Genomic DNA, 12,053 nt, shown 5'->3' with positions numbered 1-12,053 from the left:
CTCTTTGTTGAGTGCATCTTTCAGTTAGTACTTAACAAAAATTGAGAGCGTTTGTTTAACTGTTCTTTGTCGGTATTCAATTTTCGTTGATTACTAGCAAACTACATGTAACTGTACAGACACTGTAAATAATTATTTTCTGGGTTTAATAGCGAAAAAGGAAAACTTTAAAAGAAATTCTAATTGCTCCATCTTTCTCGTTGTGCACCACATTAAAAATTACGCGCGTTATATCCGCTACGGTTTTCACATTCTTTTTAATGTTTTTCTTCTTCTGATACGCTACATAAAACACCGAATGTTGAAGATGAAAGCGGTTAAAACTTGAAAGTCCATATTTATTTTTTATCAGCGTAGCCGAGTACTTTGTTTCTCTTTCCGCTTTTCTCTTTGACATTTTACCCTTCTGGTTTTATAATTGGTGTTTGAAGGACGAAGTATTTATCGTTCGATGCGATACAGTTTTCGTCATTTTTCCAACAGTGAGATGCGACGGAAGTTCAGTTCATTTTTTTCACTACAGTCATACCAGGTATTGAAAAGGTTATTTCGCTAGCTGGCTAAGTTCACGTGCTGTTTGGACGGACAGCGCAATCAGGCGAATTTCTCTATTCGGCCAGGGCGAATGGAAAGGCGGGAAAAAAATTATTCATACATTTTTTGAATGCGTGTGTTATTATTTACGGGGAAAAAAACACCAGGTGAATTTTGTTATACATTTTTCTATGCACAAACTTGGACTCTAACACTAGATGGAGGCTTTATTTGGTTAAATATTTCCGTTTTTAAATCCTTTTGTAAAAAAAAAAAAATTACGGGCACTATTGTTTGAATGACGAGGTAAACTACAACCAATCGAGCGTTACTCGGTGATGTAGTACTCAGTGTAAACGTATTCTTCTTCATTCATAATAGGAATCTCCGTGTAGAGACAGACTACAACCTCCTTTTTTCTTTTGAAATATTTCATTGAGGAAAAACGCATCTGCGACGAGCCAGAACATCCATTTTGTGGCCATCGCAGGTGTCCTTAAAACCGTTAAAACATATTTGATAAAAACCACAAACGCTCAATTTGGTTATTCGGTAATCGCTAATCGGACATGAATCAGCGAATGCACATGTATGCTAATTGGAGTTGGATTAGCGAATACAATTGCTAATTTTATTAGGCATTCACTAGCGCAAGCACTCGCCTTGCCTCTTGTTCGATTCCTTGCCTCTCCAAATTGTGTAATGCCCGCGCAATCACAGAAGTACGGACGTGTCGTATACTACTCTACTCAAGCAAAACTATTTCAATTTGTAATTGGGAAATTCTTGTTATAATCTCTCAATTGAGCTTGTCACCTTGTCTGCGGAGGAAAATGGCTTTCATTAATTTAGCGGCAAAGTCGAGTTTCATTTGGCAACAGTGCTAAATTAATGGCTGCACGAAAAATAACACATAAATAATTAAAAAAAATTGATAGTTTTGTCTTTCAGACCTCATAGTTTAACTGCTACACTTGAAATTACTTAGCAGGTAAATAAATTTAAAACTAAGAATAAAAATAGGGTAATAACAAGGGCTTTAATCAAAAGCAGTGAATTCGCTGGTACAGTCTACTGTACCAAGCTTTTAAATTTTAATTCTGACTACCACTTGGTAGCACATGTTGGCTCGCAGTCAATGCATGGCATGATTTGCATGCATTTTCCATTTACTTTGTTTGATTTGTAAGTACATGTTCCCCTTTTTCTTCATATTGCAGGTCTGAGTACTGAGCCAGCCATCCTTCCAGCCATCATCATCAACATCAAGGATTGCTCGTCATCAGCAGTAGCAGTGTCAGCTTCATTGGTAGTGTATTCATTGTGTGATGCTCTACTTATTATTCTCCTATATCCCTTCTCACTATATTTTAATGAATTGCATGGCTTGCTTATGCCTAGTGTGCTCCATTAAAATTTTGCATTCTCTGGTTTATTAAAAATGAAAGTATACCTAGTCGTCTCATTCTAACTTTTCCTTGTGGCTTCTATATTTTCTATAATATTTATTCATTTTTCTAATATAGAAAAAACCGCAGCCTGTTCGATTGGAGAGCCCACAGCAGATACATCTCTTCTTCCCCCTTCTTAAAAAAATCTCAATGTCCTCGTGTACGCTCATGTGAATGTGTGTGTATTCACGAGGACTCCCTTCCTCCTACCCCACCTGGCGTGTTCAAATTCTGTTCGGATAGATCACTTGGAGATGTCTGGCTGTATTTCCCAGACAGCACGGTAGGAATAATTTACTTTATTTTCCATTTGTTTTTCGCTTTTGGGGGGCCTTGATTTTCATTTCAACATTTCCCCGACCGAAGGCTGTTATGTAAGTTGCCCACCTGCCCCTTGGCAGCGAAATGCGGAGAGCGAAAAAACTATTAAATGAGTATTTAATCTGTTGGGTCATCATTGAGTTTATCACCGCTTTCAGAGTGTTACGATTACTGAGTCACCATTAGGTCTTTCATGAGTAGAGGGCGAACGTCAACGCTATCTTCTTTGTTTAGTGGGGTCAGCATAGTGTTCGACTAAACTGTCTTTCCATCAGGTCAACTAAAAATGACTGAAGTCACATTAGGAATAAATTTAACCGGAGTTTTGAGTCAGCGGAATTATTTTACTTTGCAACATCCGAGATTTTCGGACACTCAAATATGTACAAAGTCCTTGCCAATTTTTTCATTTAAATTTTTCGTACGAACCTTCTCTTATGACAATTGTTCTCGTATGACTGTTTTCGAATTTTTAAATGGGATCATATAGTTGCACTTCCATGGCTCCAATCCCATTTCCCCTGAAAATTGGCAACTGCCAATCTTGTCTTCTTGTTATTTCACTATAACAACGAAACTATTTCGATAGACTCGCGACGCACTTCGTGCAGTCTATTCTTGTTTTGCAGAAATTTTAACTGCCATCTTTCTCGTCTACATCTTTTGTGTGTTTGTGATTGAAAATCAGATACCTAGTCTTGACCGCTTTTTATTTGTTTCTAGCTCAGTCATTTGCGACGAATTTTTATTATTTTGAAGGTCCCCCTCCTTTTCCTTTTGTTACATTAATCTCATTCAAATCTTAAAAGTATTCCGAGTTCGTTAATCATTTTTGGATTATTTAACGAGAGGCTCTAGTATCCTTCGTTCAACAAAAAAAAAAGCTCTTGAAGAAAGAAAACAAATTGAACGTTATCTTTCAATTGACACATGCGATCCTATTTCGGGTATCCTAAACAAACTCATACAAACCGTCGATGATTATACACACAGTTCATGTTAAAAAAAAATGTTTATGTTAAAAAAAAATGTTTATGTTAAAAAAAAAAAAAAAAAAACTTTTGAAACTCCTCCCGTTATCTAAGTTTCAAAAGTTGTATAACTGTTTGCGCGTGTATTTTCTTCGTTGCTAAAGTTGCGTGAAGCGTTTGCTTTGGAAAGCGCGACGACCATAAATATTTACTGACGATTACGTAGAAAATCCAGCACAGGGCACGATATGTATTTTTTTAATGCTAAGGTTGACATTCTGGGTAAAATCTCACTTGAATGACATTTTTATCGAAAAACGAAGTAATTGTCTTTCTCAACCGAATATAGCATTTTAAAACTTAACATCTATCCGCCTTTTTATTTAAGATAGAATCTCGTTCCGTTATTTCATCATTCATGACATCGCAAGTAGCGTCAGGAGGGAAATCTTTTCTCGTTCAGTTTAGATTGAAAAAACAAAACAAAAATGAAGCTCTTTACATTTTCATAAAGCTGAACGGTACGATAAAGCATTTGCGTGCCATACGTGAAAGCCGGTGAAAGCTGGAAGTTGAAAATTGTTGAAATGTGTCCTTAATGCCTGGAAATTTGTTCATTTTGTTTGTCTGCTCTTAAAGGAAAGTAGAGGAAAAAGAGAATTTATGCTGACACCGTCACATATTGGCGTGAACGTATGGATTAGATTGTTAACGAATCACGCACGTCCGCCATATATGGCGTCACCAAGCGTCCCTATCGTCTCCTCGGGCGCGACGTGTGAAATTGATCAAACAGATATAAACCATTTCTTTTTGTTTTCATAGAAAACATACTTGTGTATTATCACGCACCTTCTCTCAACGCAAATGAAAAATATTACTAAATGTTACGATTTTGTCTTCACCTTCGAATTTTGTCTTATTATTGGCCGACTTCCCTAGACATCCGGGTCCTTGGGAACAAACTTGAGGAATCCTCCTCTCTCAATTGCATAGCATAGAAAGGATGTTGTAACCGCAAAGACAGATTCGTTTTAGAGACTCTTTTTTTTTATCTTGATTTAATTCGTTCGGATTCGTTCGGAAGTTGTAAGGAGCGGTTAAAAGAAATCGATGACTGATCAATGCGGGAGCCTTGACTATTTCGAAATATTTTACAGACACATTTTTAATTGACTTCTTCCAGTTAAAAAAAAAGTGAAAAGGTTTCAGGGGGAAAACCGGAAAGTTTGCAGCTCCTTCAATTTGCGTCATGAAGTCACAGGGCAATGGTTTCCGAATCGTTGCGGATGAAACTCCAGTCGAGCTGTTTTGAATCAGTTATTCGTCTCGGCTCATAAAAAGAAATGAAAGTGCAGAACAAAAAAAAAAAAAAATCCCCCGAAAAGTGTCCATGATATTGATAGTAAAACGATACTCTTAACAAATTTATTTTCAATCATTGACTCTGTAATTGAATTACGTCAAAGATCTATTGATAATTGACCCTTCTGGTCTTGTTGTCAGTGTTTTCGGCGAAGTATTTGTTTTTGCTTGGTCTCTTGTGATGTGGTAACTTGGTCATAGTTTTATGATTTTTTTTTTCAAATTCAAGTGTGAGATACCGACGGGCGCAAAGTATATCTTTATATTTTGTAGCTTTTTTCAATACTGCAAAAGGAAGTGGAAGCGGCTTTGTTTTCAAATCAACCACCAGATTTTTAAAAAGAATTTTTAGCCATCTATTGGCTGCTTGAGGGAGAAACTGAAATTGCTGATGTCGAATTCCGCATTTCTGGGACGCATTTCACAAGTCTTAGCAGAAAGAATTAAAGAAAGACAAAAAACAAACAAAACAACAAATAAAAATGTGGAACAATGAAATGAAATTAAATCGTAATTCATACAAGTAATAGAACTAAGGAAAATTAAAGGGAAACATTCAATTGACCTATACATTCAGTAGAATTTCATATAAGTAGGTCCAAACAAATGTTGCAACCCTTCTTGTAATTAACAAAACATCTGCTCAACCATTAGTATAAAAAGTGTTGCAAATTTGTTACGTTGTTTTGTGCGCTTGATGTCTTTTCCTTCTGTCGTTATCCCCAATTACCCAATTTGCGAATTCCGTCGAGAACACTCGTCTAGGGGCGAAATTGGTTGGTAAAAAAGAAAAAGCGACAATGTAATGGGGTAACAGCTGGAACAAGTGGATGTAAACTAATGACGTTGCTTTTTTTTTAAAGTTTCTTTTTGAAGTGGAATGTCCATAAAGTCCCCTTCACGAGTTGTTAAGAGACACCGTGTATTATAGCAAACGGGCCAATGAATTCTGAATGTGCGGATTTTCTTTTTGCGGAATCGCTGGGTGAAACCCCGAAAGGGCATGTCGTATCTTCACGCCCTTTTATGGTGTGGAAACATGCAGATGCGTGCGCTTTTGATGGCAGATAAAGAGGGCGTCGGGAGGAAATAACTTCACAAGTGGATTGTCAGATATTCATCCAACGATCCGTCTAATCTGACTCGTTGAACTCGGTTGTACTCCATCCCGCTCTTATCTCCTTGTGTCGTTTTGATTATGCCGGTCATTGTTCGTCAGGGAAATTCGAGTGAATCGACCCGGATGAGATTTTTTATTTCCACGCCAAACCAGACTTTGTTTTCGACACTGTTTGCGTGTACTGCATAGCAGCAAAGATCGTGCACGAAGAACATCAAAGTCTGGTGACGCATGTTGCTGAGTCTTCAATAATGCAAATGATTTACGCACGGCGAAGTCCTTGTGGCGATGGTAACATCTCTAAATATAGGAAGATTTCTTTGCTGCTTGGAGAAACAAATGTCCGATGTCATGGCAACCGACTGACGGTCTTGCAAAACGCAAGCCGTAATTATTGACGCGCAGATGTTGTTGTTGGCCATAAAAGTTGGACATAGTCGTCCATCTCCATGGCGATGTTAATTTAGTTTGGGCAAGTTTAATCAAAAGGTCATCGGGCAAAGTCGAAGGTTGCTACCTCATTCAAAATTGGAGAAGAGGGACTAGTAACCATAGTGACCGCCAAAAGTTTTGGAGCGCGATCAAAAGATTTTCACATTTTGGCTTTAGGACAACATGTATAGAAGATAGAAACATCCACCAATTCCCTGACGTACATTTTCAATATAGACATTTCATATGAATCATTGAATGGCGACAAGACCGACTCCATTTCGATGATTACATTTTCCATCACAAGTAGCTCTATTTCGGGCTAGAATCTTTTATAACCTTCTCTTTTCGGACATATACTCTCATTCGGATAGGCAGCTGCCAACTCGGCTGTAATCAGGATCAGTTCAAAGATGAGACTTTACCGCTATGCTTGTTTGGACAGGTTTTCAGATGGGTTACGATTCATCAGCATCATGTCCAAATCCGAGATGGACTTGGACTACTTACACACACACTTCCGTTACAAGGTCTCGTGCCACTCGTGATATGCTGCTGACTTTGCTACAGGCCTTTGGTCTTTAAGTTTTCACCACTGGGAGGCAATGAAGACTTACGCAACTAGGGACGTAAACCCTCCGCAGGGAAATCAATAGAGTTTGTCGCTATTGGTCTATCGCTGAAGGTGCAATGGACCAACTCGCATCACGGAGGTTTCGCGTTATCTTCAGATACGCTAGCGGTACCTATTTCTGTTCGACTGACTACCGTCTTGTTTCTTTGTTCTCTTTTGTCCCGTCTCATCCCGGAGAAGAAAGGGAGGACTACAAGTCTCTTTTTGATTAAAAAGTTTGATAATAAAATCGCTTCTCCTCCGAAATATATCGGACATCTGTCTTTTGACGAGGTTTCTCAATCGATCATCGGTGGACAGAAAAGAGGAGGGCGCGGAGATGTGTGACAGATCGGGTAACATTAAAAAAAAAAGAAAATAAACAAAGTAAAGATGTTAAAGAAAAGCGAGTGAATGGAGAAAGGTCCGGCGGGAGCCGATCCCCTGTGGGGACAAGGGAGAGAAACGAGATTTATCGGTCCTTTCTAAAAGAGATCCCATCAGGAGCGTTCATGTCCATATATCAATACGGTCGTCGTCGCCGCCGCTTCGGGTCAGAGGGTCGCTATGCATTTTCGTTGTTGTAGAGGAGAGCTATAGATCACATTCTTTTCTTTTTTTCTTTTCTTTTTTTCCTTTTGATATCAAGCGGCTCTTTCTTTAACCCCTCTAACCCATGGTAGCATTAAGGCCGTCACCCAGAACTTTGGTGGTAGCCGTAGTACGCGCCTGACTTCATATACTATTTGGGATAGATTGTGAGATTTGTGACAGCGCGAACTTTTTTATTTTCTCATTCTTTCCTCATATTGCGATATGAAATAAAAAAATAGTCGAAAGAAAAATGCAGGCCCATTTCCTCTCGGAAAGCATCGAGAAAAAAAAATGTGTAGTGCCTCTTTTATATTCGTCTGCAGAGGCATTAAAGATTGAAGCTTTTTGCTGCAGCAGATCCTTTGCTCGGTCTGATGGGAAAAGGAGGTAATCGAGTTTAAGGGCTTCTGATGGACGTCGACGTCCGGTCTAAATAATCCCCCTAGCTTCAGGGATAGAAACAAGACGAGGATCGCATAGCCAATGAACGTCCAAATTATAGCAGTAAAGGGAGAAAAAACAGAACACAAGCGGGGGACGAATGCGACTATAATAACAGGAGTAATAGCCGATGAGGAAGCAAATAAAATGCCATCAGTGTGGTAATCTATATACAGTTTTTTCTTTTTCATTTGAATGCAACATTGGTTCAGCGCTTTTATTTATTTTGTTTTCCAATTCCGTGTGCCGTTGTCGTCAAACCCAATAGACGACGATGGAACAAGGAAGATGGATGGAGATTGGTTGAATTGTTTGGCAACGTGCGGATGTATGTCCCTTTTTTTTTCCTTTTTGGCTACTCTTCTGTCTCACGATGATTGGGGGGAGCACAGTCGCGAAGCCACTGCGGAACCACAATTTTATTCTTATCTTAAGCCCTTCTTTTTGTGCGTGTGTGTGTGTTTTTGGCTTCGGATTCGATAGCTTTTCGTTCGATTTGTAGCGATTGGAAAAGAAACAGTTGCAAGTAAAACTGTGCGTAAAGCGGATAGTTTCCCTTTGATGCAGAAGTGAAGTCATATAGGACGTTATGGAGATGTTGAAAGAGAAAAGGAACTGGATACGATAAACTGAGATGAAGGAGTGAACCGGATAAAGGAGCGAGGAAATAAAATGGCTGAAGAATAGTTTGAAGGATTTTATTTCCGTCCTTGTCGTCGTGCGGTTTCTGACAACCTGGGTTCCAAGGGAGAACATTTCCTCGTTCCAGCTCTTGTCTTTACAGTTTCCCTTTTTCTTTTTGGGTTCTATCATGGGCAACTGATGGTCCCTACCTCCAGCCTTGGTATATAAAAAGCCAACGCCAGAGAAAGAAGATGGAGAGGCCTTTTTTTCTTTTCTACTTTTTGTATTTTAGGGGGGAGCTTCCTAGAAGATTCCGCGTGAGCGAAATTCCCGAAAACCATGTGTGTGTAGTTGTGTGTCTCTCGGTTCGTTTCCTGGTGGGCATTTTCCGTGGGCCCGTGACGCCGCCAAGGAGCGGGGTTGCCGCAGCAGTCTGTTTCCTTGCGTTTCGACGGTGACTCGGTCTTACCTTATCCTCTTCGTCGAAGCTTTGACTATTGCCACTTAATACTCTTCTCTTCTTTTTGTACAAAGGCCGTACACTCAGCCACACTATCTGCGTTACTTGATGGTGGCAGGCATTCCGTGAACGGGTTCCTTATGTGTATTGATCCCGCGTTTGCACTTGTGCATAAGAGTGAACCTTTTGAAACGTTTATTTCCGCGACTATGGAAAAGTGTTAGTGAGTGTTATGTGGGCGGGTCGTACGGCCGTTGGCTAGAAGAGCGGGCAGCTGTTCAGAGGTCGTGTCGGGTGGGAAAAAAACAGGGAAAAGGGGTGAAACAGAATGCGAGAGTGAGCGTGAAAGAAGCTGTATAGTGAGGGAAATAAAGGCAGGACGAAGAAAAGGAGCGCCGAGTGTCGGCCGTTCAAAAGTTGCTGGGCCACTGCGTCGTCGGTGGCAGTCGGTGACTGGACCTTCTTGTCTTTTGTGTGTCTTTCAACTCGTGGCGGATTTGACTACGACTTTCTAGTCTCTAGAGATTCTTGTCGTGTAATAGAGACTGGACTAGTGGAAAACATTTGGAATCCGATTGATCCATCAAACAAGTTGTTGCGTCGTAGCAGTTTGAAAAAAAGTAGACAGCAACACAATGTCTACAAAGAAAGAAATGGCCAAGATTGATCAGATGGAAGCGGGATCTAATAAACCAAAGTCAGCGGGTAAATATCATTTGGGTGCATTCAATGTGTTGTTGGTAGTGGTGCAGACGCTGCTGTTGTTGTATTAACTCGTGCATGCAGTTGTTGTGATGATGAAAGAGAAAAACAATAGTCGCTAGTTACAACAATGAATTGCGCAACGACTTCAACATGGGATGAGCAAACGCAACTGCAGTCACTAGTTGGAAGCCAAAGTCACGAGCATTGCTACCCCAGACATTGTCCTTGTTTATCTTGGCCATCTTTCGCCGCTGTCCCTTATCCAGTAGCCCATTTTCTTGCTTATTTCATTCCCGAGACTGGGGACGGGCCCTACTTTCACAAAAAAGAAAATCCCATCCATCATTCTGGAGACGCAGAGTCCTGGGGACAAGAACGGGCGGGGACTTGTATACCTTTTCCTTGTTATTCAGCTTGGCCCTTACTTCTTGATTGAGGCGTCTGTCACGCGCGCTGCAACTCGTAATGAAATCTCCGTGTCGCTTGCAAAACAAACACGACGTTTAATGTCTTCTCAATCCGCTCAGCTTAGTGTAACCACCTGGCACCCGCCATTGCCAGTTAAGTGTGCGTGTCCGAAACTTCTTCTCATTTTCTTCTCTTTGATGGAGTGCAGGTTTGTTTCGGGATTTATTAAGTTATTCCTGCCTTTCTTTCATTTCGGACAGGAAAGAAAAGGAAAGAAGACGCACAAGTTTGGAAACTATTTTCGGGTAGGAAGCACAAAGGAAATATTAGTAGATAAGTGAAATGAATTTTTTCGTTCGTAACGGTACTTTGTAACGTATTTCTGCGTTCGTAATGGTACTGGGGTCTGAATTGAGTCGGCCATATCCGTCCAATACTGGGGAGCCCGCTCTCATATTTGTATGAGCAGTGGTTGCGGCCATGGTGGATTCAATCTGAGGCGGACGGCTATGACTTGGCTCGAAACAAAAGACGATAAAGAGATATCATATAAAGGGTTGGAAAAAGGAAAGAGATAGAGAGAGAGGAAAGAGAGAGTGAAAGGGAGCCTTCGGCGCGGAATTCCTGATCATTCAGTTCCGTCTTTCGCCACGCTGGTCAAAGTGCTTGTGACTAGCGAGCTGGATATTGGTTTCCGGATCCCGCAACTGTCGCTATCTTATACAACGACCTATTTTTAGTGTGAGGCTCGTTTCGTCTCTTTTCACCGTAACTTTGAGTCGGGACAAATGCGTGTGGGGTAGATGGAATCACTATATCAGGTTTCCTTGGTGGATGATGACATTGATGGCCAGAGAATGAGCGGCTGGCATCTTCGTCAGCTCGCGTTAATAATGAAAATCTTGAATGGCGCAAATATGGAAGGGTATGGACAGGCGGACGGGTTGTTTGCAAAAATGGCCGTCATCATTAGAGTGATTGAACCTAAAGTGGCACCACCCCAGATTATTACAATGAGACACTGTGAGCAGCGGGTGATTTCCTTTTCTATTTCCTGGATAACCAGTCGAGGATGTTCTCCTATTTTTAGAATCCGTTCTCTTCCTCGAAGATTGCTCATTTCGATTCATGTATTCATCAGAAGGCAGGAAGAGGAAAAAGAAAAAAAAAGTACAAGAATGAGAAGAAGAAGCGAAGGCTTACTGTTAAATGTGAGGCTCATACTTATGACCTCGTTATCCCTCCTCCTTTCAGTGCTGCTGTAGATGATGAGACTGCGAAAAAAGCGGAATAAATAGAAGCCTCTTCTGTTGAGACTCCTATGTGTATCGATCGCATTTTTTGTGTAGTAAGTATAAGTATGGGGGGGAAAAAGACGGGCAAGAACAGACCGAGCCCAGCAGCGGTCGGGAAACAAACACACATGGTCGGTCGGTCATTCGATCGCTGCACCGGTTGTCGGCAATGTCTTTTCCGGACCCTTTTCTCTGTGAACTTCCTTTTCATCGTGTAATTTTCTTTTCTTTCTTTGAAAATAAAGAAGAGAAATTCATGAATCGGATGAAAGTCCTGGCATTATCAATGAAATCATTGACTTCTCTTGTGCGACAATAAAGAGACAGCGTAGTAACCCATCGCAACTTTTCAACATTCTTTGGTGTGAAGTTGCCAAAATGAGAGTCCTCTTGAGCGGCTCATGGCATAACAAGCGTATGGTCCCACTATCGCTATTCAGAGTTGCACAGTCAGGCAATCGATCCTATTCAACTATTTGTATTAGTAACATCGCCAATGACGTAGAATTGTGTATAGATTTCGTATGTCTGCGGCTCATGAATTTTTACATTCAACACTTTGGGCGGAAACCTGGGAATTCATTGATTTTCAATCTGGATCACGTATTTTTTTTTTTCTTGTTTACTTGTTTTATTTACTTTCTTCATTCTTTTCTTGATCCCTTTCTCTCTTTTTATGTTTTGATCCGACGGCATCTTCTCTTTGTTGGCGCCGCAAT

General features: G+C 40.5%; 1 protein-coding gene across 5 annotated transcripts in view; it reads left to right on the top strand.

Annotated features, from left to right (window-relative positions):
• Positions 1-2,082: 2,082 nt before the first annotated feature.
• LOC124349810 (mechanosensory protein 2-like) overlaps positions 2,083-12,053 on the top strand; it is a 44,550-nt gene continuing 34,579 nt past the window's right edge. For 2 of the 5 annotated variants that reach the window (XM_046800665.1, XM_046800663.1), the window contains exon 1: positions 8,899-9,631. In XM_046800665.1, coding sequence (XP_046656621.1) covers positions 9,562-9,631 — 70 coding nt within the window. In that variant the 5' untranslated portion in view covers positions 8,899-9,561. Of the gene's footprint in view, positions 2,269-8,893; positions 9,632-12,053 lie in introns of those variants that run through there. The other 3 variants (XM_046800671.1, XM_046800664.1, XM_046800672.1) reach the window with 3 other exon arrangements.

Source organism: Daphnia pulicaria, chromosome 7 (genome assembly GCF_021234035.1).
Source record: "Daphnia pulicaria isolate SC F1-1A chromosome 7, SC_F0-13Bv2, whole genome shotgun sequence".
NCBI lineage: Eukaryota > Metazoa > Arthropoda > Branchiopoda > Diplostraca > Daphniidae > Daphnia > Daphnia pulicaria.
This window is presented reverse-complemented; position numbering and strand designations above follow the sequence as displayed.